At 54.2% G+C, this 27,381-nt stretch overlaps 2 protein-coding genes across 15 annotated transcripts in view; one reads left to right on the top strand and one right to left on the bottom strand.

Annotated features, from left to right (window-relative positions):
• Positions 1-13,090, top strand: part of ARHGEF11 (Rho guanine nucleotide exchange factor 11) — a 116,976-nt gene extending 103,886 nt beyond the window's left edge. For 11 of the 12 annotated variants that reach the window (XM_012767671.2, XM_012767668.2, XM_020284980.2 and 8 more), the window contains 13 exons: positions 356-473; positions 1,265-1,443; positions 2,065-2,140; positions 2,443-2,610; positions 3,470-3,560; positions 4,245-4,370; positions 4,847-4,908; positions 6,047-6,265; positions 6,587-6,946; positions 8,053-8,148; positions 9,042-9,289; positions 9,551-9,740; positions 10,583-13,090. In XM_012767671.2, coding sequence (XP_012623125.1) covers positions 356-473; positions 1,265-1,443; positions 2,065-2,140; positions 2,443-2,610; positions 3,470-3,560; positions 4,245-4,370; positions 4,847-4,908; positions 6,047-6,265; positions 6,587-6,946; positions 8,053-8,148; positions 9,042-9,289; positions 9,551-9,740; positions 10,583-10,641 — 1,992 coding nt within the window. In that variant the 3' untranslated portion in view covers positions 10,642-13,090. The remainder of the gene's footprint in view (positions 1-355; positions 474-1,264; positions 1,444-2,064; positions 2,141-2,442; positions 2,611-3,469; positions 3,561-4,244; positions 4,371-4,846; positions 4,909-6,046; positions 6,266-6,586; positions 6,947-8,052; positions 8,149-9,041; positions 9,290-9,550; positions 9,741-10,582) is intronic. The other variant, XM_012767672.2, reaches the window with a different exon arrangement.
• A 99-nt stretch (positions 13,091-13,189) lies between these two features.
• Positions 13,190-24,846, bottom strand: LRRC71 (leucine rich repeat containing 71). Of its 3 annotated transcripts, none has more exons than XM_012767676.3 (15): positions 24,518-24,846; positions 21,627-21,776; positions 21,203-21,331; positions 21,044-21,119; positions 20,768-20,845; positions 17,899-17,964; positions 17,499-17,658; positions 17,329-17,412; positions 17,162-17,248; positions 16,307-16,456; positions 16,052-16,145; positions 15,553-15,641; positions 14,181-14,292; positions 13,676-13,797; positions 13,190-13,415 (listed from the first exon to the last, which is right to left on the bottom strand). In XM_012767676.3, exons 1-15 carry the CDS (start codon positions 24,675-24,677, stop codon positions 13,299-13,301), a joined length of 1,674 nt encoding a protein of 557 aa, XP_012623130.2. In that variant the 5' UTR covers positions 24,678-24,846; the 3' UTR covers positions 13,190-13,298. The 3 variants fall into 3 exon arrangements, with proteins under 3 accessions (XP_012623130.2, XP_012623129.2, XP_075856360.1); XM_012767675.3 differs by having other exon boundaries at positions 14,181-14,295; positions 24,518-24,832; XM_076000245.1 differs by lacking the exon at positions 24,518-24,846 and having other exon boundaries at positions 14,181-14,295; positions 21,203-21,720.
• Positions 24,847-27,381: the final 2,535 nt, after the last annotated feature.

Raw genomic sequence — 27,381 nt, 5'->3', positions numbered from 1 at the left:
CCACCCTCCCCCATGCCAGCCCTTCAGAATCACTGACACGCTATAAACAAAGAGACTGCTGTTTGTTGAAAAGAACCTTGGATTAGCAGTCAGAAGGCCTGGCTCACCCACCAGTGCCTGTGGGCACCGAGATAGATCTGTTTCCTTGCCTTTAAAATGGCAGTGATACCTGCCCTCCTCGTGTTTTGACCATATTCCCTACTTTAGGTTGTTGTCTCCCTGCTGCCACCAACCTTTCCCTAAATATTTAAGGAAGAAGCTACCACCACCATTTTTGAGTTACTTATCTGGGGTTAGGACCTATTTGGCATTTCAACACACAGCTCCCAGATATAGGTTAACATCTTCCTTCTAGGAGGCAGAGAGCCACCCTCAGTGCCGAAGGCTGCAGCTGCGAGACCTCATCATCTCTGAGATGCAGCGGCTCACCAAGTACCCACTGCTGCTGGAAAACATCATTAAACACACAGAGGGTAGGGCATGGGGAGGGGCTGCGGGGGACCTCATGTCAGAGCCTCGCTCTGGCTCTACTTTGTGATCTTAGTAAGTCACTGGGCCTCTGGCCTTCACTGTCTTCATCTTTGCCCTGTTATGGGGAGTCTCAGAGAAGAAAATAAGAATGAAATGTGCTTTGCAAAATATGAGGTATACAAGGGTGAAAGGAATAAGGGTCACCACCAGCCTTTACAAGGCCTTTGTGCAAATCCAGGGAGAGCATCGAGTGGACACATAGGCTGGCACTTGGGGGCCTGGCTTCCTCTGGGTGATCAGACTCTCACACCAGGGGCCGTGGCTAGATTTTAGTCTCCATTCCTGCTTCCTGCATTGCCCAAAAGACACAACTTGTGTGCTGACACTAGAGGAGCAGGGGACCACCTGAACAAGGGGTCTAGCCCCAGGTTGTCAGTGTCCCTGGGATCCTAGGTATCTTTTACTACCCTCGAATTTAGGACATTGGCAGCTTTCTAGAGGCGTAGTCATCGCCATTATGCACAGTCCCTGTCTCCTGCATCTGTAGAGCTGTTGTGGTCTAGGCTGCAATTGCCAAGAGCGGTCAGCATCTGCAGAGCAGTATTCTAAAACCTGAGGATGCTCAGTAACAGTTAACCTTGACACTGAGCTCCTCCAGTTAGGCCATGGGTGGCTTACTTCGACCCATACCTGCTGGTTTGAGACAAGCCAGTCACTGTGGACAGAGATGGGCAGAGATAATAGCTGACTCTCATCCATCATCCAACCACCTCCTCTGTCCACTGTTTGGTAGGTGGCACCTCTGAGCATGAGAAGCTGTGCCGCGCCCGGGACCAGTGCCGGGAGATTCTCAAATACGTGAATGAGGCGGTGAAGCAGACAGAGAACCGGCACCGTTTAGAGGGCTACCAGAAACGCCTGGATGCCACCGCCCTGGAGAGGGCCAGCCACCCCCTGGCAGCAGAGTTCAAGGTAGGAGGCAGAGACTGCAACAGGGTCAGCCCCTCACACATTTGTGTGCACACACACACACTCTCACTCACTCACTCACTTATGGGAACCCTTAGAAGCAAAACTCTGGTTTAGGGCCTAGAGAGCCGTGAAGATAGGAGTCATGGACCTGTCTGTGCTGAGGTGGCACCATGGGGCCCTGGAAGACAAACACACCTCATTACCATTGTCACCCAGCCCTAGATGGACAGGGGCAGATGGCCCCACCCAGTAAAGACTATATGTTAGAACTCAGCCCAAGAGGGCAGGGGTGGGGTGGGACGGGAGGTAAGGTAGAGATCATCTGGGAGGGGACGAAGCTGGAGGGATTAACAGGAAAAGTGGGAATGTGGCCTTCTCGGAAGGTGGACAGCATGTGGTAGGGCTGGGTGGGAAACCCTAGGCCAGAGCCAGTGGTACATAACCCAGCATGGCACATGGCACATGACCTTATAGTGGCCTCTTTGCTTATCTGTTTCCCTCACAAGAGTGTAAGGGCAAAGGCTGTTTCCTGGTAACCACCAGTTCCCAGCACCTTAGCACAACGTCTGGTGTACAGTAGGTTCTTGAACACTTGCTGAATGAATGGTGTCTCCTTAACAGAGCCTGGATCTAACAACCAGAAAGATGATCCATGAGGGGCCCCTGACCTGGAGGATCAGCAAGGACAAGACCTTGGGTGTGTGCCGGGGCCTGGGAATGAGAGGGAACCCACGGTGGGTGGGCTTCCCTAAGCTCTTCCAACTCTGTTTCCTAAGCCCTGGAACCTCTTGTCCTAAATGGGTAGTAAGCTAGCCATGGAGGCACTTGGAACACAACTGAGGTGATAGCTTGGGACTGACTCCTTAAGCACAGAATGGAGGGGAGTAACCAGAAAGAGGAGTTGGGGTCACTGGACTCCCAGGGCTTCCTAGGCCCTGTTGTGCCCGTGAGGGACGAGTGGGCAACAGGGAACACCTCACCACTGCCACACCTCTCCAGACCTCCATGTGCTGCTGCTGGAGGACCTCCTGGTGCTGCTGCAGAAACAGGACGAGAAGCTGCTGCTGAAGTGCCACAGCAAGACCGCTGTGGGCTCCTCAGACAGCAAGCAGACCTTCAGCCCCGTGCTCAAGCTCAATGCCGTGCTCATCCGCTCCGTGGCCACAGGTACTGACAAAACGCTCCCAGCTGGCCTGGGCTCTGGGGCCCTGGGAACTGTTATTTGTGTCCATCGAGCACTGAGTGATGTGGGGCCAGTCTAGGGCCTTACAGGACTTACCCGTCCACCTATGTTGCTTTCCTCCTATTCTGACACAGTCTAAGCAGGAGGATGTGGTCCAGGGTAGGTAGAATGGGGTGGGGTGGGGACCAAGATGAAGATAGACACCCTGGAGCAAGGGTGGTCAGCCCTCAAGGACAGTGTTGGTTTGGATGGGCTGTGGCCACCCAGGATGGGCTCAGGGGTCTGAGCAGGAGTGGGAAGAATGGGATTGGACAGCATGAGTAGGACAAGCCTTCCTCTAGAATGACCTGGGCAGAGCTTGGTTATAGCAGATAGAAGCACCTTTAGCACAGAGCCAGGTCCAGTGGACAGAGGCGTTTCAATGAGAAGCAAAGTGTGTGTGAGAAAGGGCTCTGGGCCCAGAGTCAGGCTCACTGTCTTCATCTAGGAGATAGGGGTGACACCTACCCTACCTTTTGGGGTATCAAAAGGGATGATGGGTGTGAGAAAGGTTTACAAACTCAAAACACTATACACGTGTCAACCATCACTAATATTAGAGCGAGAGAGGAATGGAAGTGGGTATGAAAGATGATGTTAGGGTGTCCCAGAATTGCCTCTGTCCCTTTTGTAAGAGGGTTCCAAGGGGTTCTGATGATCCAGATCTGTCTCGCATTCTTCATCCATGTGAAGGTCATCTGTGTAAGGGGTCAGGGCTTGGAGGCCACACTCTGTCGCCCTGGCTTAGATTGCAGTCACACCTGCCACCCCAATAGAGACCTCTACCTTTCTTTCCTCACACAGATAAACGGGCCTTCTTCATCATCTGCACCTCCAAGTTGGGCCCACCTCAGATCTATGAGCTGGTTGCATTGACATCATCAGACAAGAACATGTGAGAATTAAGGGATCACCTGTAATGCCGTCCCCTTGGGACCAGGGTGGTGTGTATGAAAACAGTGGACAGTGAGGTCAGGGCTGGGCCCCAGAGCAGTCCCTGCACAAGAAGTTGAGAAGAGATGTGTGGCAGGTAGGACAGGCGTGGAGAAGCTGTGAGGGTCCCGCTCGCAGCAGTGTTCCAGCTACTGCCTTTCTTCCTGCCTGCACTCCGTTCCCCTCCAAGCATGTAGATCCATGCATCCTTCTCAGGCATTTGCCTCCAGCCCCAACACCCCCCAGGCTATCCACCCACCCGGTGTTCCCTGGCAGTGGTCACTGGAAGTGGCATGGCACCATGGAAGGACATAGGTTGTCATTTTCTCAACCTCAGGTTTTTCATCTGTAAAATGTGGATAATGCTACCTCTTAGAGAATTGTTTTGAAAGAGAAAACATAGATTGCTTAGCACAGAGTATGGTAGAGGGGTAGTGTCTAGTTTATGGTAGCTGCAAGTAATATAACCTCAAGAGAGCAGCCTGTGAGGACTGTGAGGGGAGGTGAGGACCTGCCAGGCAGACAGTCCCTGGGGCAGGGCACGGACAAGGGCCTGGAAGCCCCGGAACAGTGGGATCAGTAGGGCATGGTGTATGCCGTGGTCTTATTCTCACCACCAGTCTTCTCTGTTCCTGCTGAGCAACAGATGGATGGAGCTCTTAGAAGAGGCCGTGCGGAACGCCACCAGGCACCCCGGAGCTGCCCCGACACCCATCCATCCACTGCCCCCAGGTCGCCAGGAACCAGCCCACCAGGGCCCCACACCCAGCAGGTGCAGTGCTTAGCCCTCCAGGCCCCGGTGCCATCTCCACTCGAAGCCAGCTGTTTCCTGCTGCTTTTAACCTCTTTGCCCCATGGGTGGCCAGCCTCAGCAGGGAAATGCTAACAGAGATGGACAGCTCCAAGCTCCTGCAAATGGAGGAACAGGCCCCCACATCTCAGCCTTCAGCCCCTGTCTGCTCTTCTCCCATAGCGTGCCACCTGGCTGTAATGGAGACTGTGCCTGAAGTGGGACAGGGGTATAATCCAAGGGACCAGAGAAACTTGGCCAGCAGCCACCCTTGTCTTTAGGTTGCCAGCCAGACCAGACAGGAGATGAGGCCTGACATTTCCCTTCCTGGATCCTCCTCCTTCCTTGCCTCAGAAGTCCAGGGTGGAATTTTGTGACGTCTCAACCTCCTGCCTAGCAGGGGACCAGAATGCCCACCAGGTGATTTTTCTCACCTTCGGTTGGTTTTCTTCCCTCAGGGTAGGACTGGATGACTCAGAAGTGTTCCATAGCGGGCCAGAACCCGAGGAACTCCCTGGAGGTAAGACTTGGGAGCCAACCCCAGCCATTTTTTTTTTGTAGACAATAGGTCAGGTGTAGGAGGGATGGGAGAGTCCATCAGGGCCCGGGGTATGAGGTTCTGATAAAAAGAGTAGAGAAGAAACAGAGTGGAATGAAGAAAGAGTCTAGAAGAAGAAGGAAAACAGACTGCACAGACTTGTAAGAGAATATAAACTTACATACTGGACAAGAGATTCCGACTCGGCCTCTCTGGTGACAGGTTTAGCAGTGGAGGAAGAGGGGCAGTCAGATCAAGTCCAGGGGTCCCTGCATGCTTCAGCCAGGGCTTACTTTCAGAGAGTGAGATGCACACTGAGACTGTGGGAACAGGAGGCATGGGGGCTGGTGGACGCTCAAAGGGTTTAAGGTGCAGTTACTGGGATGGGATTGGTAGGGAGGTTCTCAAACAGAATTTTCATTGAGAGTTTGTGTGTGAAATAACTTAGGGTCTTGGGTTTTGAGAGAAATCTTGGGTTCCCTGGGTAGGACCCTGTTCTGTTTCCTTCTGTTCTGAATGCTTTTCCTCCTAACTCCCATACTTCCTTCAAGTCTTTGTTCCAGTGCCCCCTTTGCAATAATACCTTCTTTGCCCACTCTGGTTTGTTTGTTTTTTAAGAGATGAGGTCTCACTTTGTCACCCAGGCTGGAACGCAGTGGCATGCTCACAGCTCACTGCAGCTCTGAACTCTTGGGCCCAAGCGATCCTCCCACCATAGCCTCTCATGTAGCTGGGACCACAGGCGCATGCCACCATGCCCCACTCCACCCTGATTAATACTGTAACAAACACTCCTGATTCCCCCAAACCCTGCTCTTTTTTCTTCTTTACTGTAGAACTTACCACCTTCTAACAATGTACATAATTTACTTATTTTATTATTTCTTTATGTCTTTCCACTAGAATTTAAGCTTCAAGCAGGCAGGGATCTCTGTTTTGTTTATAGTTGTATATATGCCAAGAGCCTAAGAAAATGCCCGGCCTTAGGAAGTGCTCAGTAAACATTCATAAAATGAGTCAGTCAGTGTTCCCAGGCCCTTGTGTCCAAAGCTAGGCATGAGATTCCCCCATACGAGCCCTCCCCCTTTCCCTGCCTGACACTCTCCTCTCATCCAAACAGGCACTGAGCCCCAGCAGAGGGTGCAAGGGAAGCACCCAGTACTGCTAGAGGACCCTGAGCAGGAGGGCAGCGTAGAGGAAGAGGAGCTGGGTGTCCTGCCTCACCCTTCCGCATCCCTGGATGAAGAGAACAGGGGCACCCTGAGAAGGGCCCCCATCCACCTGGCTCTCCCAGGCCCTCTGTTCATGGAAGGCCTGGCTGATTCTGCCCTGGAGGATGGTGAGTGCCCCAAGGCCCTGCCATCAGCTCCTGGTCCCAGGTCGCATGGCCAGTGTGAACTGGCAGAAGCCTGCACCCTCCACCTCCTCAAAGGCTCTGCCTGGTGTGCTTGAGGAGAGATGAATGCAGAGAGACAAAGTCACCCCCCCACCCCGACACCCACCAGCTAGTTGGCCAGAGCCACCCTGTGCCGGAGGCAGGTTCACCACCTTGGGGTGTGTGGGAGGGGAGCAGTGACGCTCCTGCCACCTCTGTGCTTTCTCACCACTGGCATCGTGCGCGGCCCTGTGTGGGACGCCATCACCCTGTTTCCCTCTCCAGTGGAGAACCTGCGGCACCTGATCCTGTGGAGCCTGCTCCCAGGCCACGCCACGGAAACACAGGCCACTGGGGAGCCAGAGGACGACCTGACCCCGACACCTTCTGTCATCAGCATCACCTCGCATCCCTGGGACCCAGGCTCCCCAGGGCGAGCTCCTCCTGGGGGCGAAGGGGACGGCACCCAGCTCCCAGGGCCAGAGGCGGGGCCAGAGCAGGAGGATGTGGCTCTCAGTTCTCTGGGACACCTGCCCCCAAGGACCAGAAATTCTGGAATCTGGGAGTCTCCTGAGCTGGATAGGAATCTAACTCAAGAGGCTTCAAGCACAGAGGCAGCAGGAAGTTACAAAGTTGTGAGAAAAGGTAAAATAAGTTGCAGTGTTCCCTGGGGAGGCAAACACCCAGCTTTGCTAGGGCAGAGGCACATCTTCCAAACAGCCTCATCCTTCCGCATCTGTACCCTGGGCACTAGCGAATAGACTTGGGTTGGGTCCTGGGAGAAGGAGACATGTCAATACTATGCAAAGGCTTTGGAGTCAGACAGCCAAGGTTCAAACCCCTGTCTCTGCCACTTCATACCTCTGTGACCTTAGACAAAATTCTGAATCATCTCTGAACTTCGTTCTGTGATGTATAAGGATGTTCCCTACTGCCTGGCACGAATGAACCACCAGTACGAGTTTCCGTTTGTGTTCTTCACTGATCTCCCAGACCTGAGAAAAAAGTGCTTTTCTCAGGAGCCTCAGACCCAGAAAGACAAGCGCAGACGCTTACAGCCCATCACTCCAGATGGCAGCACTGAGGGGAAAGGTGGCAGCTGGGACTGGAGAGGCTGGGAAGACGCTTGGGATTGGGGGTGTGGCAAGATGAACAAGGTGGTAGGGAGGGCACCCCACATCAGGGAATGCCGTGAATGGCCTCAAGATGAGAAAAGCCAAGACTGGCTCCCAGGGAGGCTCAGGACAGGTGTGTGTGGCAGAGCAGTGAGCCCAAGGGAGGGGGAGACCCTGGCACTGGGAAGGGTAGGCTGGGGGAGAGAGAAGGCCGTCTGAGGAGGGTGGCAGGAAAGGCAAAATGAATCCTGGAGCACTCGGGGCGGTGGGAGGCGAGGGTGGGAATATGACAGGGGCTTCCCATCCTCCCCTGGTGCTCCACTCTGCCTCCCCTTCCAGTAGCATTTTTCATTGCATCTGCCCAAGGTCTGCCCTCTCCTGGGTTTCTGGGGACTGACCTTCCTTTCTCTCTCTCTCTCTCCCCCTCTCTCTCTCTCTTTCGGTGAATCGGTGGAAAGTTCTCCACAGCTCCCTGGGATGTAATCGTGTATGATCTTGTGTTCACTTTGTTCTTCCCTTTTTCTTTTTCTCCTCCCCCACCCCCACTTCTTTGCCCTTCTTGTTCCTTCTCTCGCTCCCTTCCCTTTCCTTGTCTTTCTTTCTCTCCTCTCCCTGGTGGTGGTGGTGTCGGTGCAGCTGAGGTGGCAGGCAGCAAGGTTGTCCCTGCACTACCAGAGAGTGGCCAGTCAGAGCCTGAGCCACCTGAAGTGGAAGGCGGAACAAAGGCTACGGGTAATAACCTTCTCCTTGGAGCCAGAGACAGGCCAGGACCGGAGTGGGACATGTGAGGACAGAGCTGGGCCTTGGGTGTCAGACCCCCACCTGCAGTCACACCCACACCCCCAGCTCCCTCGGCTGTCTGGAATGGGTGGGGAGTAGGATGTGGGCCTGAACACAGGGAACAGACCGACCCTGTGCAGTCAGTCTGGCCTCCGGCTTTAAGAAACCACCTTCCAGGAGCTGTGCAGCTCTTTCTGGAGCAGCAGGGTCAAGCATCCTGTGTTCAGTGGTGAGATGGGGCAGGGAAGCCTGGCCTGATGCCCAGGGCCCAGTGTCTTTATCCTCCTGCCCTGAGCAGCCTCTTTCCCACCCCAGCTGCCACTCCAGTGTCACTGTGGAAGGAGGCTTACGTAGTGCCCAGGTTCCTCGGTGGGTCGAGGTGCCTGTAGAAGGTTGTGGTGTAGATGGCATTGAGGTGGGGGTGGTATTGAAGTTCATCACCAGAGCTCAAGTTGAGGCAGGGGGAAAGGGGGCCACGCCTGCTCTTTTCCAAAAGGGCCTAAAACTAGTCCAATGCCTGTTTACCCTTCCCCTCAAGAAGTAGCCACTCCTTGTTTCCCCAGATGAAACACTGCAGCCCTGCCACTTCTTTCTTCACACCCCACTCAGCATCTCCCTGGCATGGGGCCAGACTGAGCACAGTGCCATCTAGACAGGCTCTCTGGAGCAGGGGGGCTTTAGGGGGCTAGTAGGTAGCGTGAGTGGGGCCAGCGTGCTCCGAGTTCCTCTTCAGAGGGCTGCCTTGGCCCCGTTCTGCCATGCGGCTGGGCAACACCAAGGGAGTGGGAGGACGACTTCGATTTCTCTGTTTGCCTCCTAATCTCTTTCTCTTGCCATGGGGACAGGGAACTGCTTTTATGTCAGCATGCCAGCAGGACCCCTGGACTCAAGCACTGAGCCTTCGGGGGCACCCATTAGCCCCTCCCAGCCTGACAGCCTCCCTGCCTGGCAGACAGAGCCTCGGCCTCAGCAGTGGGGAGGCAGTGGAGATCAAAGACGCCCCAGCCGCTCTTTCCCCAGCCTGGCCCTCAGGGATGTGGGCATGATCTTCCGTACCATCGAGCAGCTGACTCTCAAGCTCAACAGGCTCAAGGTGAGGGAAACAGGGCTTGGGTCCCTGGAGGCCTTCAGTCCATCAGCCCAAGACCATTCATTCCCTATGAGTGAGGCGTGTATCTTTAGGGGAGCCCTAGCTCCTGTGCTGGCCTGGGGCCCTTGCCGCAGCCCACCAAGCCTCCCTGAAATCACGGCTCCACCCCCAGGGCCCAGCACAGATCAGAGAGTGTGACCCGTTCCCCCAGGGCCCTTAGGCATAGGAAGACTTGAGCAGACATTCCCCTTGCAACTCTTCTAGGACATGGAGCTGGCCCACAGAGAGCTGCTCAAGTCCCTTGGGGGAGAGTCATCAGGTGGCACCACGCCTGTAGGCAGTTTCCACACGGAGGCAGCCAGATGGACAGACAACTCCCTCTCATCTCCAGCTAAGGAACCCCTGGCCTCTGACTCCAGGAACAGCCATGAACTGGGGCCCTGCCCTGAGGATGGTGAGTGAAGCTGGTTCCCACTTTGTGCTTACCACAGGGAAGAAGTCCAACTCATGAGGAAATGTCACCAAAGAGTGTGAGAGATGGTGGTTCTGAGGGTCTTGGTTCCCTTTGAGTGTAACTGATTCATTTCCTCAGCTTCAGAAAGGGATCTTTTTAGGGAAGCCCTACAGAAGCTCTCCTAGAAATGGGAAACTTAAAATTGAACCCTCTTTTTTCTTATGATGTGGAGGTAAGGAACCACGTGGAGCCTGGTCTTACATCTTAGACTTATTAAGTGGTTAAGAACCATATTGGGTCCTGGGAGGCCAAGGTGGGGGATTACTTGAGCTCAGGAGTTTGAGACCAGCCCGAGCAAGAGTGAGACCCTGTCTCTACTAAAAATAGAAAAAATAAGCCGGGTGTGGTGCTACACATCTATAGTCCCAGCTACATGAGAGGCTGAGGCAGGAGCATTACTTGAGCCCAGGAGTTTGGGGTTGCAGTGAGCTATGATGACGCCACTGCACTCTACCCAGGGTGACAGAACAAGACAGTCTCAAAAAAAAAATCCATATTGGGTGGGACAGGGACATACCTAGGTTCTAATTCAGACAAAGAAAGCACTTGCCTACTTGATCTAGGGGTTTAGAGGGCTGACAGAACAAAAGTAGGGTTCAGGAGATAGCCCTTTTCAGGCCCCACAAGAAAATAGAGTTTCTAGAAAATGAGGGTGCTTTGTCACAGATGGATGGTGCTGAAGGAGCTGCTCTCACGTGAGCCTGAGGACTTTATAGGCAAAACATGCAGAAGTGGGTCATCTCAGGCCTGGCCAGTCTTTCACCATCGTCATCCTCCCACAGGCTCTGACACCCCCCTGGAGGACAGCACAGCAGACACATCCTCGTCACCAGGACTATAACCATCCAAACCACAAAATCCTCTGCATCCCCACTCCTTCTTCAAGGACTGGCCTGAGACCGGGGCACAGGGTGGGGAGACCCCAAACCTCCTCCCCATGGAAGAAGCAGTTGGGGAAACTAGGATCCAGCCGAGCCTGGGAGGGGGAGACTCGCATGTTGCTTGGTCTGCTCAGATCGGAGTCAAGTTTCAGTGTCTTTTTCCCTCCCTCAATTCAACCCTCCAAGGCCTTGCGTCCCCTTAGCATGCTGACTGCATCCGAAAGGTCCCCACTCACCACGGTCTGCCCCTCGCCCCGCATACACACGTAGGCGTGTGCGCCGGTACGTGCAGCGCCTCACACATTCAAGTGAGAGGAGGAGGCTTCTGTGTAAATGCACTTTCTTCCTCCCCATTTCTCTACAGGACCCCAGGCAGAGGTGGGTGCCTCTCCTTCTCTTCGTCACTTTGGTTTCCTATAAATATGTATGTATTGTATGTGCATCTTTGCTATTGTAAATAACTTGGACCATTTTTCTGTTCCTGTTCCTGGAGTGCTGGAGATCACCTAGTTAACAGCCCAGCTCCAGGATCAGGGAGCCAGACCTAAGTGTCCCTGTTCCCTATGGCGGGAAGGTATCCCGGCTTCCAGCCCTACCTAGCTCTAGAGCCATCCTCTGCAGCTTGGTGCTGAGCTACTCCCTCCCTCCCAGGACTTCTCATCTTCACAAGATGGGGACTTGTGGGGAATCTTTCAGCCCACCTGCGTCTGCCTTTCCCTGCTCTGTCCCCATAGAGAACCAGTGTAGCAGGTACGGAGCTGAAAACTGGGCTCCAGGAGGTGGGGATGTGGGATCTGAATGCTGGAGTCCCTGAACTCACCCAGGACCATCCCAGGGCCACTGCAGCATTGGCCCTGTTGTCACCATGTCCTCACCCCACTCCCCCAGTGAACAGAATATACACACTGTGCTAGGTGTATATATACATATATATATATATATAAATATATATAATATATAAAATACAGATATGGAAATGACTGTTTTGCTGTTAAGATAATGTATACTCTTTTATTTTCTTCCTTTCATGGTTAAGATTTTTTTTTTTAAGAAAAGTTAAATATTCTTCAATTGTGGTGTATGTGTGATTCTTGGAACCACCATGATAAAAGATGTTGTGGTTGTTCCCTGTGAGACCAGTTAGGATTGGATGTTGGGATGTTGTAGCAAACCCCCAGACCCGGGCCTTGCTATGTTCTCTCCCAGGGCTTCAGATGTGTGCTCACTGAACTAGGTGGCTGGGCACACAAAGTTATGTAGCCCCTACAGAGAAGAGACACTGAACTCAGTGTCAACCCAATTGCACACGTATGTACAAAAGAGCAGTAGGCCCAGAATGAACACCTTTCATGAGCTGCCTTCAGTGAGCTTTGGGACTTTAAAGGCAAAACCTAAAGGGCAGGATCGTCTCAGGCATGGCCAAGTCGCTCACTGTCCCTCCACATCCTCCTGCAGATCAGCCCATCCCAGGCCTGTAACCATCCATACCACCTCTGTCTCCAGGTGCTGGATTAAGCGACAAATTGGCTTTCAGCCCCAAATAGCTAATACTCTCAGTCTTCCTGTCATGATACGAGGCTCTACTCTCGGGAGTTTATTGGGCGTCAGGTTGACACCGGCATCATTTGTGATGGAGTGTAAGGGTAAGGACCACTGTGTTGTGTGTTGGGAATTCCAAGAAGGTTCCCCTGGAGAAGCTCAGCAGCCAGCTGCAGAGAGGCGGCCCGGGGGGGCTGTGAGAGCAGTGGAGCCACACAGAGTGGCACAGACAGGACAAGGGAGTGCCGTGGAAAGAAATGAGGGAAGTGGGGGCTAGGGAATGTGGGACGGGTTAGATCTGCTCAAGGTGAGGACTGGTCCCTGTTGATGTGCACCTTGTCTGGAAGCACCCTGTGTGGGGGAAGTAGGTGCCCCAGAAGCCAGTCCTGTGCTCTCTGGGCACTGCGGCTTACCTCAGTGGAGGCAGCACTGTCACATGTTTGGTTGCCAACTCCTGCAGGCAGTGTCATTATGATCCGGGTTTAATGCTTGGCCTTTTCTATATAGATGCCTGCCAAGCGTCTATATTTGTGCTCTTTCTTATGTGGGCCCTCACCTCTCCTCCACACCAAACACCAGGGTCAGCCAGATAGGGAGAAGCAGAATGTGAGGGAAGGGGGAACGGGGAATTGAGCCTGTGCCCAATTCCTCTGCCCTACCTACTCCTACCTGCTCTCCCACAGTTTTTGAGTGTCAGTTATAATCCCAATCCAAGCCTTTCTGAATGCAAACCTTGGCATAGCACATATCCCCTAGGGAACTCAGACTCTTGCCTAAGCAAGAACTAGCCCTTGGGAGGCAGAAGAGCAACACCCCTGGCTAGCTGGTGCCAGAGGGGCTGAGATCATCCCCAGCAGAACTGTAAAGAGTTTCAGACCATCACTTGTCTGCCATTTCTGACCGTATAACATGAACAGACTCAGAGTCCATATGTTCCCAGTAGTTCTGGAAGAGAGTTTTCAGACAACCTCAGGGAAAAGGATAGCAATAGACTGTTATTAGTCTGACCTCCCCAGGGAGGTCAGCCCACAGAGACAGGTTTTGTGGCCCAGAGTGTCAGGGAAGCAAATGGGAGAGTCTAGGTAGAAGCAGGCATGGCCTCCTCCTCCCTGATCTTGGTCTTGATGGGGTCCCTCGGCAGCATCAGCTCCTGGATCCTGAGGTACGCAGGGCATTGTGGGTCGAAGCAGTTTTTCTGAAAGAGGAAAAGGAAGGCTGACAGCTGACTAGGAAAGACTAGTCCCCTAGGAATAACAAAAGAAGCTTCCTAGGGCAGAATGGGTCAGGGGTTGGGGACATGGACAAAAGGCAGAGTGATTAAGACTGCTGATCTCACAAGAGGAATGGAGGTTATGTTATCATAAAAAGAATCAGGGAAACTACAGACCTTCCTTGGAAATAGGGAGAAGTTGCCTACAGCAGCAGCGGGAGCAGAAAAGAATGATGGGGACTCACCGCCAGGGACAGCCACAGCAGCCCCACTGGGCCCTTGGATGCACTCTTGGGCTTGGAGAACTGCACCTGGTACCGCACTGCAGTGAGGAAGGCCTCCAGCCCCACCTCTGTGATGTTGTTTCCTGGTGGAAGACGCAGGCGGGGTGGCCTCTTACACCACCAGCCTCATCACGCCTGACACCTCCCCGGACACCCTCAGCAGACCGGCTCCTCCAGCCCCCAGCCCCAAGCCCACTGGCCCAGGACCACCTTTACTCCTCTGACTCCTCCCTCCTCTGCCTTCCCCTCACACCTTTCAACTTCCACCCACCCACCATCTTTCTAACCCCTCCTGACTCCCATCGCCTGTCCTCAGCGCTTCCCCCACCCCCAGGCCCCATGCTAGAAGGCCTCTGACGCCATGGCGCCCAGTGATGGGAGGACCAGGTCTCCATGGGCAACCTCATGGCAGGGTGGGGCCCAGGTAGCCTTGTGGTAGGAGGGCCAGGGAGGCAGGCAGACATACGGAGGAGGTTGAGGTGCAAAAGGACCTTGTTTCCAGGCATGAAAACTTTCCCGTCTCGGTGCTCCACTGGCTCCAGGAGAGGGTTGACCACCTCAGTAGCTTCAGCAAACAGCTGCTAAAGGAGAACACTAATTTCAGGAGAGGAGGGGAGCTGATCAGCAGGCCATGCATTCATTCAGCATGTTTTGAGTACCGGTTATAGTCCAGGCTTTGTCCTAGGTGCTGGGGATACAAAGATAAATAAGCCCATATGCTCAGGAAGCTCCTTCGTGTGGTGGAGCCGGAGAATGAGAAAGGAACGCAGTACAGTGTGACACCTGAGGGGAGGCGGCTCAGAGCACTGTGGGAGCACAGAGGGGCGACAGCATAGCCCAGTGTGGGGAGCCAGCAACAGTCTCGATGGAGAGGTGGCCTGTGAGCTGAAATGTGAACGTGCATGGACATCGGCAGATGCAGGTGAGGGGAGAGTGGGCAAAGAAAGTGGCAAGTGCAAAGGGTCTGGAGCCGTGGGACAGCATGTTACATTCATGCCTAAGTGTTTCCTAACACCTAGGGCAATGAGAATGGATTGGAGGAAAGTGACACTTGAAGACAAGGTGACAAGAAATTGCCGTTGTGCTAGTGAGAAATAGCCTAATCAAGACAGGCAGAAACAAAAATGGGAATTGAAAGGCAACCCCCCGCCATGGGAACTTTTTCTTCTGTAAGGTCTTAAGTGCCAGACAAGATTCCTGGGTCGAGGGGGGTCCATCTGATGGAGGAAACAAAATTTAAGGACAGAGACAAGCCCTTAGGCAGCTGACAACTGGAGGGATGGGGCGTGATGGAGGTAACCCAGGGAGATCTCTGAAATAAGGAGCAAGTTGGTCCATGTTGGAAGGGGAAAGGAAGGACCCAAAGGCAAAGGAGAAAGGGCTTGAAGAAGGTGCCATGACTATGAAAATGCCCTGCCAGCCTTGGGGAGCGGCTGATGGGCAAAAGAGAACACACTTTGTTCCTGTGCCACTGTGCGAGCAAATGATGGGGTGCGGATGATGAGCTGGTGGCCTCTGGGGACACAGCCTGAGTTGAGACAGTGGATCCAAATGTGAGCTATTAATAGACAAGAAGAGTAGAGGGGCCTGCCCAGGCTGAGTGGCATGGGCGGAGGAGAAGGGGCACTGAGCCCCATTGTCACCACAATCCCGGTTGGATGGGAGCGGGGTTCAGATGTGGTTGAGACAGGAATGGAGGACAACATTTGAAAATAAGTGGCTGCTGCCACAGTACAGGGCTGGAGACCTCACTCCAGGGGAACAGGGTTGAGAGCTCCCAGGCAAGCTTGGAATCCCAGGGACATGCCCCCCACACTCCACTTCTTGGGGCAGCTTACCTCAGAGTCCAAGAGAATGCTGCGCTTCTCTTTGCTCCCCGTCTTGGGTCCCTTTCCCTTGGTTGGCTTCTGCTCGGGGATGGTTACCTCTAGGGCCAGAAGACCAGAATGCACAGTGCACACTTCTGCTACTACCACTCAGGCTGCCCAGAGAGGACTGGCCAGGGAGGCCAAGAGACTCCTTGGACTGACAGCTCTGAGTTTGAGTGTAACAGAAATGGCAGGGGAGTGGGGCAGCTAAGCCAGAGTGTTCCTTGTCTGAGGACAGGGCCACAAGGGTCCAGACCCAAGAAAGGAGATATGGAGAATGGCAGGTCAGGATGTCTGGGCTGGGTAGGGCTTTCCACATCAGCTCGCTGTGAGAAGGAAGAAAGAACCAGAGGGACACGGCAAGACTAGCTCCGGGCAGGCATGTCCAGGCCCAAAGCAGCCTCCTGCATGCTGCCTCTTCCTCCCTCCACACGGAAAGGCGCCGGCAGAGGAGGGTGCCAACACTTACTCCCCTTGCCTGCCTTCGTGGTGTCTTCTTTCTTAGGGGGTCCTTGTATGGGTGACTGCCCAGACCCTGATTTCTCCTCTTTCTTGACCACTTCCTGTGGGGTGTGAGAAGAGAGATGACAGTCCTCCCTCACTAGGGGCAGGGAGCAGGGGTGGGGTTAGGGCCCTCTGGGCCTCCTCTCCACCTCCATCTGCACCCCACGGAAGCTCCCGCTCCATCGCCCGGTGCCCAGAGCTCCTCCCACGGCACACCTACCCCGGACTTGTCCTTTTTCTTGCCCAGGCCCTTAGGGGTTTTCATCGTCTGCATCTTGTCCATCTTGTCAACCAGCGCAATACTGCTGGGCCCCATCATCTGGTTCCTCTCACGATCCATTTTCGTGTCCCCATGTCGAGAGGAAGAGGGCTGTGCTCGCAAAAGGGAGGGGATTGAGGAGGAAGCCAGGGCCCTCCCGGCCTCCATGGGGGCTTGGGGGCGGCAGCACCCATGCCTGAGTGGCAGTCAGGCTGACAGCACCTCCCACCCACTGCCCTGCCTAAATACTAAGATAGTCTGTATGGGCCCCTCTGAGCTGGGTTGTTGGGAAGAAACAGTAGAGAGAGCAGGGTGGGGATGAACAGGGGGTGTAATGGCGGCCTCAGACTCCCGTATTGGAGGAAAATTAGTAGCTAACTCTTAATGAGCTAAGTGCCAAGCACTACTCTCAATGTATTACATGAATTAAGTCATTTAAACCTCTCAACAATCTTTTGAGGTAGGTATAATGATCTCCATTGACAGATGAGGAAACTGAGGCACCGCAGTTAAGTGACATGCCCAAGGTCACAAGCTGGTATATGGATGAGGCAAATTCCAAGTCCAGGTGGCCTAAATCTGGTGTCTTTTCTCTTAACCAATACACTCTACCGCCCACAGGGTGGTCCTGCAGTTAGAGCCCACCCCGTGGGAAGCTTGGCAGACGTTCCTTAGATCTGCGCAGAAGTCAGAGGGAAGACGGTCGCTACCCAGGGAAGGAGGATGGAGATGAGACGGCATGGCCAGTTTGCTGAAAAGCAGCCGACCTGGGAAGCAAGCTCTAGGGGTGGGAGGAGGTCGGGCGGGTCTCCTCACCGATCGCATGCGCTCCTGCGTCCCCTTCAGCAGGAGGCGCCGGCGCTCCACCACCTCGGTGTGCGTCAGCTGGAAGGGGCGCAGGACCTGCGGTGAGGCCGCACCTCGCGTCAGACGCGGGGAGGGACCCGGCCGGCTCCCCGGCCCTGCCCAGTCGGCACACCCACCTCGGCCAGCTTCAGGGCGCCCTTGTCCTGGATGCGGTTGTGGGCCAGGGACAGCCAGAGCAGGGAACGGTTCAGCCGCAAGCCCTGAGGAGGCGGGGAGGGGCGCGTGAGCGGGCGGTCCCAGCCGCCCCTGCTCCTGCTCGGTGCGTCCCTGCCTGCCGCGCACGCACCTCCGCGATGTAGCCCGCGCCCTCGTCGCCGATGTGGTTGAAGCCCAGGTTGAGCGAGACGAGGGTGCGGTTGCAACTGTGCAGCGTGGACAGCGCCTGGCCCAGGAGTTTCGCGCCCTGGTCGTTGATGTTGTTGTTCCGCAGGGACAAATGCACGATCCTGGGGCGGCGGGAGAGAGAACCAGGGTCACGGCAAGTACAGGTACGGGGCGATCTCCGGGCGATCTCCGGAATCCGGGAGACCTGGAGGCCCTGAGAGGGGCCATCTGGTCTGAGGGTGTAGGGGCAGGCATGGAGGGCCCCTGCAGAGATGTTAAAGGGACAAGGAATGGTGAGGACTAAAGATGGCTTGGGATGAGGGGCAGGCCCAGCGAAGGTAGGTGAGGGGAAGGAGTCTCACGTGTCCAACGCCATGAACTTGTGATACGACTGCTCCGGCAGTGGGTTCCCCTCCAGAGACACCTTCCTGAGGGTGGAGGAGATCTGAGAACCGGGAGATACCACTGAGGCCAGGGAAGGGAAGGGGACGGAGAGAACTGTGGGTCTCTGGGAGCAGCTGGGAAACACAGGATGTCCCCCAATATAGGATATGTATGTGATGATTCCCCAGACTAAAAATTCAGAGGTGTGGCCATGTTAAAGGGCCACTTCTCAAGTCAGTGAGTGACCTGTGGTAAGTTGGCCTCTAAAATGGCCTTCAATGATCTCCACCTGCTGGAATTCATGCCCTTGTGTAATCCCCTCCCTTTGAGTGTAGGCTGCACCTAGTCATCTTCGGGGCCTGGGAGGCACAGAAGACAGGGTCTCGCTCTGTTGCCTGGGCTAGAGTGCAGTGGCATCATCATAGACTTCTGGGCTCAAGTGATCTTCCTGCCTTACCCTCCCAAGTAGATGGGCACCAAGCAGATGGGATTACAGGTGTGCACCACCACACCTGGCTAATTTTTTTTTTTTTTTTTTTTTTTTTTGAGACAGAGTCTCACTTTGTTGCCCAGGCTAGAGTGAGTGCCGTGGCGTCAGCCTGGCTCACAGCAACCTCAATCTCCGGGGCTCAGCGATCCTACTGCCTCAGCCTCCCGAGTAGCTGGAACTACAGGCATGCGCCACCATGCCCGGCTAATTATTTGTATATATATTTTTAGTTGGTCAATTAATTTATTTCTATTTTTGGTAGAGACGGGGTCTCGCTCAGGCTGGTTTCGAACTCCTGACCTTGAGCAATCCGCCCGCCTCGGCCTCCCAAAGTGGTAGGATTACAGGCGTGAGCCACCACGCCCGGCTCCTGGCTAATTTTTTATTCTTATTATTTCTTCGTAGAGATGAGGTTTCTGTGTTGCTCAGGCTGGTCTTGAACTCCTGGCCTGAAGCGATCCTCCTGCCTTGGCTTCCCACAGTATTAGGATTACAGGTGTGAGCCACTGTGCCCAGCTGTGACTCACTTCTAATGAACAGAATATAGCAAAAGCGATGGGATGTCACTTTCACGCTTAGGCTACAAAGACTGTGGATTCCATCTGGGTGCTCTCTGGCACTCTCTCGGATGGCCAGCTGCCCTGCGGACACTCAGCCAGCCTGTGGAGAAGCCCAGGGTCAGCCATACGAGTGAGCTTGGAAGCAGACCTGTTGACCCAGCTGATCCCTGAGATGATGGCAGCAGCCCCCGTCAAAAGCTTTAGAGCAACCTCAAAACAGACCCGGAGCCAAGCACCTGGCTAACCTACATCCAGGCTGTCTCACAAAAGCTATGAGATAATGTATGTTTGTTGTCTTAAGCCACTAAATCTCGCGGTTAATTTGTTTCACAGCAATAGATAACTACTACATGACCCCTCCACAAGGCAGCGGCTTCCCTAACAGTGCTGTGAGAATGGAGGTCTTTTTCTAAGCCACAGCAAAAATGAAATTAATGGCTAGAAATTTCTCTATTTAAAAACTTTCTCCCATAATTTATTTTGTTTGACCTTTCAGGCTGCCTGATCTTTCACGTAAACTTGATTACATTAGGCCAGGCCTGGTGGCTCACACCTGTAATCCCAGCACTTATGGAGGCCAACCTGGGAGGATCGCTTGAGGCCAGGAGTTTGAGACGAGCCTGGGAAACATAGCAAGACCTGGTCTGTACAAAAAAAATGTTTTAAAATTATCCAGGCATGGTGGCACATGCCTGGAGTCCCAGCTGCTCCAGCAGGCTGAAGCAGGAGGATTGCGTGAGCCCAGGAGTTCAAGGCTACAGTGAGCTATGATTGTGGCACTGCACTCCAGCCTGGGCAACAAACCAAGACTCAAAAAAAAAAAAAAAAACTTGATTACATTCACTTTAAATTATTTTTATGACTTATTTTAACATATTATTTATAAGATGAGTTCATGTAGTTATTTTTCTGCTAGCCAAACCATTTCTAATTGCTATGATGGGATAAAATGTGTGTTCTATATAGAGTGCTAGAGATTCTCAGCTGGAGAAGACACAGTCCCTGCCCTCAAGGAACGTCCATCCCATCCACAGAAGCAAGGCAGGCCAGCCAGGGTAGCACTGAGGGGTACCTTCTGTGAAGCAAGAACAGTCCAGGATATTGTGGGAGCCTAGCGAAGGGGCAGGCGGGCAAATCAGCTTTAGCCTTTATACACCAAACCACAACTTGCTCCTGTGCCCTCCTATACTAGGATGCCCTTGCCCGATTCCCTGCCTGGCCTGGTCCCAGCCTTCCTTCAAGACTCAGCTCAGCACCACCTCCTCCAGGCAGTCTTCCAGGTCTTCCTGCTCCACACCCATCAAGTGGGGTGGCACTCCTCTCTGCCCCCTCACTCCTCCCTGAACCATTCCCCCGCCACCAGTCCCCACGCTGCCCTGCAGTGTCTATTCCTAAGTCCTTCTCTCTTCCTTCGCTGGACTGCTAGTGAAGGAAGGTAAGGAAGGGCAAGAAGTGAGTATGCTCTACCAGCTCCGACTATAGTGGCAGGGCCCCAGGCACCCAGCAAGAAGACAGAGAACCTTCGGGGAGGGAATGGACGGTAATGGGACTGATGCAGAGGAGAGGGGATGAGCCTCCAAGGTCTGGCTCTTTGGGCTCTGGTGTGGGCATAAAAAGGGGACCCAGCTTCTTGTCTAATGGGAACCTCGTCATCCAACAGACACCGCACGCCTGTGTTTCCACAGGGATGCCAGGCCCACAGGAGCCGGGACTTGCCACTTCCGTTCTTAAACTGCTCCCCTCTGACCACCCACCCAGCCAGGCTGCACAGGCACTGGGGCCTCCCCCTCTGCTGACCTGAGCGTGGATGAGCAGAGAGGCAGGAGGGCGACGAAGGTGGTCAGGGTCGTATCAGTCAGCCCCACCTTCCACAAGCTGGCGTTGGGGGGGGGGGTTCAGAAACGCAGAGCTGGAGCGTCTCCTACTGGAAACGCGCCCCCACACTGCCCTCCCCAGCTGCGCCCCACCTCCCACAGCCCCCCGGGTCCTCAGTGTCCCTTCTGCTCTCCCCCCAAGCCACCAGGAGCCCCAGCCCCCACGCCGGCCTTCCGCCCACCACCCCGTGCCGCTCACTTGATGGCCTGTAGCTGGCTGAGGGAGGGCAGGCATTTAGAGAAGATGCCCAGAATCCGCTCCTCCACCTTCCAACCTGCACCCAGACAGGGGGAAGAGAAGGAAGCCCTCAGGCCGGGAAGGGCGGGCGAGGGCCGGGTGCCGCCGAGCGGGGCTCACCGCGGATGTAGATTTCCTTCACCAACTTGTTGTCCTCCTGCTCCAGCTCCACCTGGATGGTGGGCCGGAAGAACACGTATTTGCTCTCCAGGCTGTTGAGGCTGCAGGACCCCGACAGCCGCTGATCGTCTGGAAGGCAGGGGTGAGAAGGGAGGGGACAGAGCCACCGCCCCGGGCCCCAGGTGGGACTGAGCACCCCGCAAGGCAAGCGTGGGGGGTGCTGCTTCTCCAGCCAGGCCCGCCTGTGCTTGGATTTGGAAAGGAAGGCCGAAGACCCCCACCTCGCCACAGGCCCTCCCGAACCCCTCCCGCTCACTCGCGCGCGCACTGCCCTGCGACCCGCCATCCGGCCCACCTTGCGAAGGGAGGCTGGGGACGGACCAGGTGGCCCTGGCGGGCACCGCGGGGCCCCACTGTCACTCACCCAGGGCGGGCTTCTCTGACATGGAGGCGGAGGGGACGAAGGTCGGGTGGGGCCGGGGCCTGGTGACAACCTTGGGGAAGTCCGTGTAGCCCGACCGCGTGCAGAGCTCGGCGAAGTCGGTCTCGAGGACCCCCGAGCACTGGTACTCCTCTGCGGGGCGGCAGGAGAGAGGGGCGGCCGCGCCTCGCCAGGGGTTGGAGCCCCGCGCCGCCACGAGGGGGCGCCAGAGACCGCAGGCCCCCGCCCCCTGGAAGCCGGCCGTCTTCACGGCCATTTGAAAACGTAAAATGCGACGTAAAGACTGACGCCGCCGAAGACACTGCGAGGAAACAGTGGCAAAGCAAGAGCTGGGAGAAAGGGGACGCCTCTTGTATGTGCTGACTGCCAACCCACGCCAGCGGTCAAGACCGCTTCCACCGCGGCTCTCCACTCCCTGGCGGAGCCTCTGCCTTCCGCAGGGTGTCCCCAGGCCGGCCTCCTCCCCTGGCCTCCTCCCCTGCTGGGGCTGCTCAGGCTCCCTCCGAGAAAGGAGCTCAGGCCTGATGTGAGTTCCTCTCCACTCCCACCCTCTGCCCTCCACATACACCCAAGGCCAGCAGAGCCGCAGACTTTCATTTGTTTGACAAGCACGTACAAAGCCCTAGCAATTCAGACATGCCCACCACCTCCCATCTTGAAGGCTATGCAAACCTGATGTCTGGGTCTCCAGGAGACCCCTGCTCTATCCAGCTCCTCTCGTGGCCACCCCAGGAAGAAGTGGTTCCTGTAGATGGGATGGGGAGTCCCTGCCAAGCGCGGGACACCCCAGACCCCCCCCCCCAGCAGCACCACCCAGGCCACAGGCAGCAGCTGCTGCAGGAGCTGCGCCAGGAAGGACTCCTGTGGCCGAGCAGTAGGGAGCTGGCCCTGAGGCTGCAGAGGGACCTCTGCTCAGCGGGTGTGGGGCAGGACGCAGAGAGGTTTGAGGGTTCCTGGGAGAGGGTGAGAGGCACGTGTTTCTCATGTGTCCAGCCAACAGCAGGAGCCCAGGCATACGGCTGGATGGACTGAGCAGGTAAGAGAAGGTGGGGAGCGGGGGCAACCCCCTGGCACGGCTGGTTCCTGGCCTTCCCAGGCTGTTCCCTCTGCTGGGAGAGCCTCACCCTTCCTGCTGCACTCACCCCTCCCTTTCTCAAGAACTGAGATTCTCAAACTTTAACACCCTTAAGAATCACCTGGAAAGCCTGTTAAAACAATGTCCTGGGCCTCATCCCCAGAGATTCTGATTCTGTAGGAGGTCCGGTCCGATGACAGCACCCAGAGAAGCACTGCTCTAGATGAGCGCTGTCCCATAGAACTGTATGCGATGGCGGAAATGGACTCTATGCACTTTAGCTAGTAGTTCCTCCTGCTCACTAATGACCTCGCCTCAGAGCTTCTTGAGAAACTGAAGTCATCAGATGGGATTTCCTCTACACATCCCTACATCAGCCATCACTCTCTACCCAATATTTGTCCCCGCCACTGTACACAGCGGCACCTGCTAAAGCCACCATGACCTCCAGGGTCCCTGTGCAGTCGTCACTCTCATTCTCTCCTACCTCGTTGTTAAGGCTGCTCAGGCTTCCCTGCCACCTCCTCCTCCTCCTCTATGGCCTCTAAGGCGCTGGGTCCTGAGCCCTCTTTTCTCCAGTTACACTCCCTCCCTGCTTAGAGGATCTCTTTCATTCCCAGGGCTTAACTATGTCAGAACAGCAGCAGCTCTCAAAGTCCTATCTCCACCCCTAAGCTCTCGTCAGCATTCCAGACCCATGTGTCCAGCTGCCCAGCTGGCATCGCCCCTGGGAGGTCCTCCCTTACACCCCCCTCCTTCAGACGTTCCCATCGCCATGAACAAGCCTCCACCCACCCAGCGCCCAGTCCAGAATCCTGAGAGCATCCCTCGCTCCCCACCCTGTCAGTCCTTCACCAGCTCTTGTGAATTCTGCCTCCAAAATGTTTCTCCAAGGAGCCTAACCCATCCACCCCTCTCCACCCTCACTGCCCTATCCCAGCTACCACTGTTCCTGGACTAGGCTATTGAAATCTCCCTCCCTCCATTCTCTCCCCCTTCCACTCCATTTTCAGCAGCCGTAGTAGTGTGTGTGTGTGTGTGTGTGTGTGTGCGCACGTGCGTAGACATGAACTGAATTCATGCATATAAAGGATTCTATACTGTCTTGTCTTCCCTTCCAGAAGATGCTGCTCTTTCTTGATCTCTCATAATTCTTCCCCATCCCCGCCCCCCCAAACACCAGCACCTGGCCAAGGCTGGACAATTAGAACCTTTTCCAAGTTGTTTTACCTCAAGTCTAGGGACAGCAAGTTCCTGTCCCTCAGTGATGGCAAAGCTGGCAGATTTATATCAATAAATCTTCCAATAAATTCCCTTTCGTGCTTAATTAGTTTGAGTTGGGGTTCTTTCACTTGCAACAAAAAGAACCACACCCCCACTTATACATTCTAATTGTTTTCTTTTCCCAAAGCAAATGCAAATTCCATGAGGACAGGACTGTGTCCATCTTGTTATCTTCTGTGCCATATCTGGGTGCAGAGCAGGCATTCAAAAAGTAATTGTTGAATAAATGAATGAGCATCTCTATGAAAACTCTGCTCAAAGGCACCGCCCAGCAGCCCCCCTCTGTCCTCCCATCACCCCCTGGGTTTCCTCCCTTGTACATCTTATCATATATTGTTTGTCAGCATCCCAAACCACAGTGCGGGTTCTTTAAGATCAAGTTCAATTCAATTGTCTACCGAGCCGGGATTCAGGAACTCAGTCTGGCTGAAGCCATAGCCCTCGTGAGTAGCAGAGTGGGAACGCGCGGAGCCGCAGCCTCGGGCCGGGTCCCCCAACCCCGCCGCCAGCGTACCAGGGTTTTTGGGCTCCTCCTCGCCTACGGGCGGCAGGACTGCCCCCGGCTTCTCCTTGGCCGCGCGCTCTCCCTTTTTGGTCATCTGTCCGGACGACTTCTGAGTCCCTGGACGCGAGGTCCTCGGTGAGGACCCCGTTGTGCTCGGCTCGCTCGACATGCTGGTGCTGTCCGCGGCGCCTCTGGGACCGTCGTGGGGGCAGGATGGAAGGACCGGGCTCTGTGGGGCTCCCCGGGGGTGGCTGAATCAGCGGTCTCTATTCTGTGTCCACCGACCGGATCCCACCAGCCGGCAGCGGCGTCTCGCACGCGTCTTTCTCCAAGACAACGGCGCGCGGTGGGCGGGACCGCGGGAAAGGGGCAACCGCAGAGCGCACGCGGGGCCGACAGGGGGCGTCGCGGGGCCGGAGCAGGGCGTGGGGAGGAGCCAGCCAGGCGGGGCGGGGGGCGGAGCTAGAGCAGGGAGAAGGGCGGAGCTAGAGCAGGGAGAAGGGCGGAGCTAGAGCAGGGAGAAGGGCGGAGCTAGAGCAGGGAGAAGGGCGGAGCTAGAGCAGGGAGAAGGGCGGAGGGGCGGGGCCAGGGCGGCCCAAGGGCGGCCCTGGGGGCCGGCGTGCGCTAAGGGATGTGGGCTAAAGCGGCCCAGCACCTGAGCCTGGCCGTGGTAGAGGGAAATGAGTGACTCCCAGACGGGTCAAGAGAGGAGGAGGGGGTGGGGATAGAGCAAGCGCGGGGCAATCCAAAGTCACCCCGGAATCGAACCCGGGAGAGAGCGGGAGGGCGGAGCATGGTAAGGATCGTTGCAGTTGCAGGACACTAGGAAGGGAGAGTCCAGGTGGGGGTAGGTCCACTCCCCAGGGCACATCACCTATCCTGGAAAGAGAGAGCACCTGGCGGAAGGGGCCTGGAGAGACATCCCCCCTAGTTGGTGTGGTGCTAGGTTCCATTCTCCACCCCATCTATTTAGTTTTCTGGAGCGCTGTGGACTCAGTTAATACGTTAACGAGTCGATTAGGCGAGTCACACTCATACAAATCTAGCATTCAAAGTCATCACTTGACTACTACTCCAGACCTGGACAGTTCTGCCCTGCTGGGCCTCATTTGAGTAAAGGCATACCTCCGAGATGTTGCCGTTGGGTTCCAGACCACTGCAATAAAGTGAATATCACTAGAAAGTGAGTCACACAATATTTTTGGATTTTCCAGTGTATATAAAAGTTATGCTTACATATACTGTAGTCTATTAAGTGAGCAATAGCATTATGTATTTTAAAAAGTATATACCTTAATTTAAAAATACTTCATTGCTAAAAATGCTAATGATCATTTGAGCCTTTATCAAGTCATAATCTTTTTGCTGGTGGAGGGTCTTGCCTCAATTTTGACTGCTGCTAACTGATCAGCTGGTTGCTGAAGGTTGGGGTAGCTGTAGCAATTTTTTAAAATAAGACAACAATGAAGTGTGCAGATTGATTGACTCTTCCTTTCACGGAAGATTTCTTTGTAGTATATGGTATAGTTTGATAACATTTACCCACACTAGAACTTCTTTCAAAACTGGAGATAATTCTCTCAAACCCTGCCGCTGCTTTATCAACTATTTATATTCTAAATCCTTTCTAGTCATTTCAACAACATTCACAGTATCTTCACCAGGAGTAGATTCCATCTCAAGAAACCACTTTCTTTGCTCATCCCATAAGAAGCAACTCCTCATCCATTAAAGTTTTATCATGAGATTGCAGCCATTCAGTCACATCTTCAGGTTCCACTTTTAATTCTAGTTTTCTTGCTATTTCACCACATCTGCAGTTATTTCCTCCACTGAAGTCCTGAACCTCACAAAGTCATCCAAGAGGATTGGAATCAACTTCTTCCAAACACCTATTAGTGTGGATATATTGACCTCGATGAATCACAAATATTCTTAATGACATCTAAATGGTAAATTCTTTCCAAGTTTCCAATCCATTTGGCCCAGATCCATCAGAGGAATCACTATCTATGGCAGCTATAGCCTTACAAAATGTATTTCTTAAATAATAAGACTTGAAAATCGAAATTACGCCTTGATCCATGGACTTGGAATGGATGTTGTGATAGCAGGCATGAAAACAACATTGATCTTGTACATGTCCATTAGAGCCTTTGGATGACCAGGTGCATCATCAATGAGCAGTAACATTTTAGAAGAAATCTTTTTTCTGAACAAGAGGTCTCAACAATGGGCTTAAAATTCAGTAAACCATGCTATAAACAGATGTGGTGTCATCCAGGTTTTGTTGTTCTATTTACAGAACACAGGCAGAGCAGATTTAGCAAAATTCTTAAGGGCCCTAGGATTTGGGGAATGGAAAATGAGCACTGACTTCAAGTCAAAGTCACCAGCTGCATTAGCCCCTAACAAGAGAGTCAGCCCATCCTTTGAAGCCAGACATTGACTTCTCCTCTCTACCTATGGAAGTCCTAGATAGCTTCTTCTTCCAGTATAGGCTGTTTTGTCTACATTGAAAATCTGTGTTTAGTATAGCTACCTCCATCAAGTATCCTAGCCAGATCTTCTGGAAAACTTAGATAAGACTTAAAAGTCAGAAATTACTCCTTGATCCATGGACAGTGGAATGGATGTTGTATTAGCAGGCATGAAAATAACATTAATCTCCTTGCCCATCACCATCAGAGCTCTTGGGTGGCCTTAAACCTTAAGTTCTTTTTTTTTTTTTTTTTTTTTTTTTTTTTTGAGACAGAGTCTCGCTTTGTTGCCCAGGCTAGAGTGAGTGCCGTGGCGTCAACCTAGCTCACAGCAACCTCAAACTCCTGGGCTCGAGTGATCCTTCTGCCTCAGCCTCCCGGGTAGCTGGGACT

Source organism: Microcebus murinus, chromosome 2, assembly GCF_040939455.1.
Source record: "Microcebus murinus isolate Inina chromosome 2, M.murinus_Inina_mat1.0, whole genome shotgun sequence".
NCBI lineage: Eukaryota > Metazoa > Chordata > Mammalia > Primates > Cheirogaleidae > Microcebus > Microcebus murinus.
This window is presented reverse-complemented; position numbering and strand designations above follow the sequence as displayed.

Excerpts from the sequence above, each read along its gene's own strand:
- LRRC71 (XM_012767675.3), bottom strand. The coding sequence starts at position 24,677 with ATGTCGAGCGAGCCGAGCACAACGGGGTCCTCACCGAGGACCTCGCGT. Across the intron at positions 21,332-21,626 it reads GTCAGAGAAGCCCGCCCTGG|ACGATCAGCGGCTGTCGGGG; the intron begins GTGAGTGACAGT and ends CCTGCCTTCCAG. Across the intron at positions 16,457-17,161 it reads CGCAGGAGCGCATGCGATCG|CCCTCTTCCTCTCGACATGG; the intron begins GTGAGGAGACCC and ends TTGCGAGCACAG.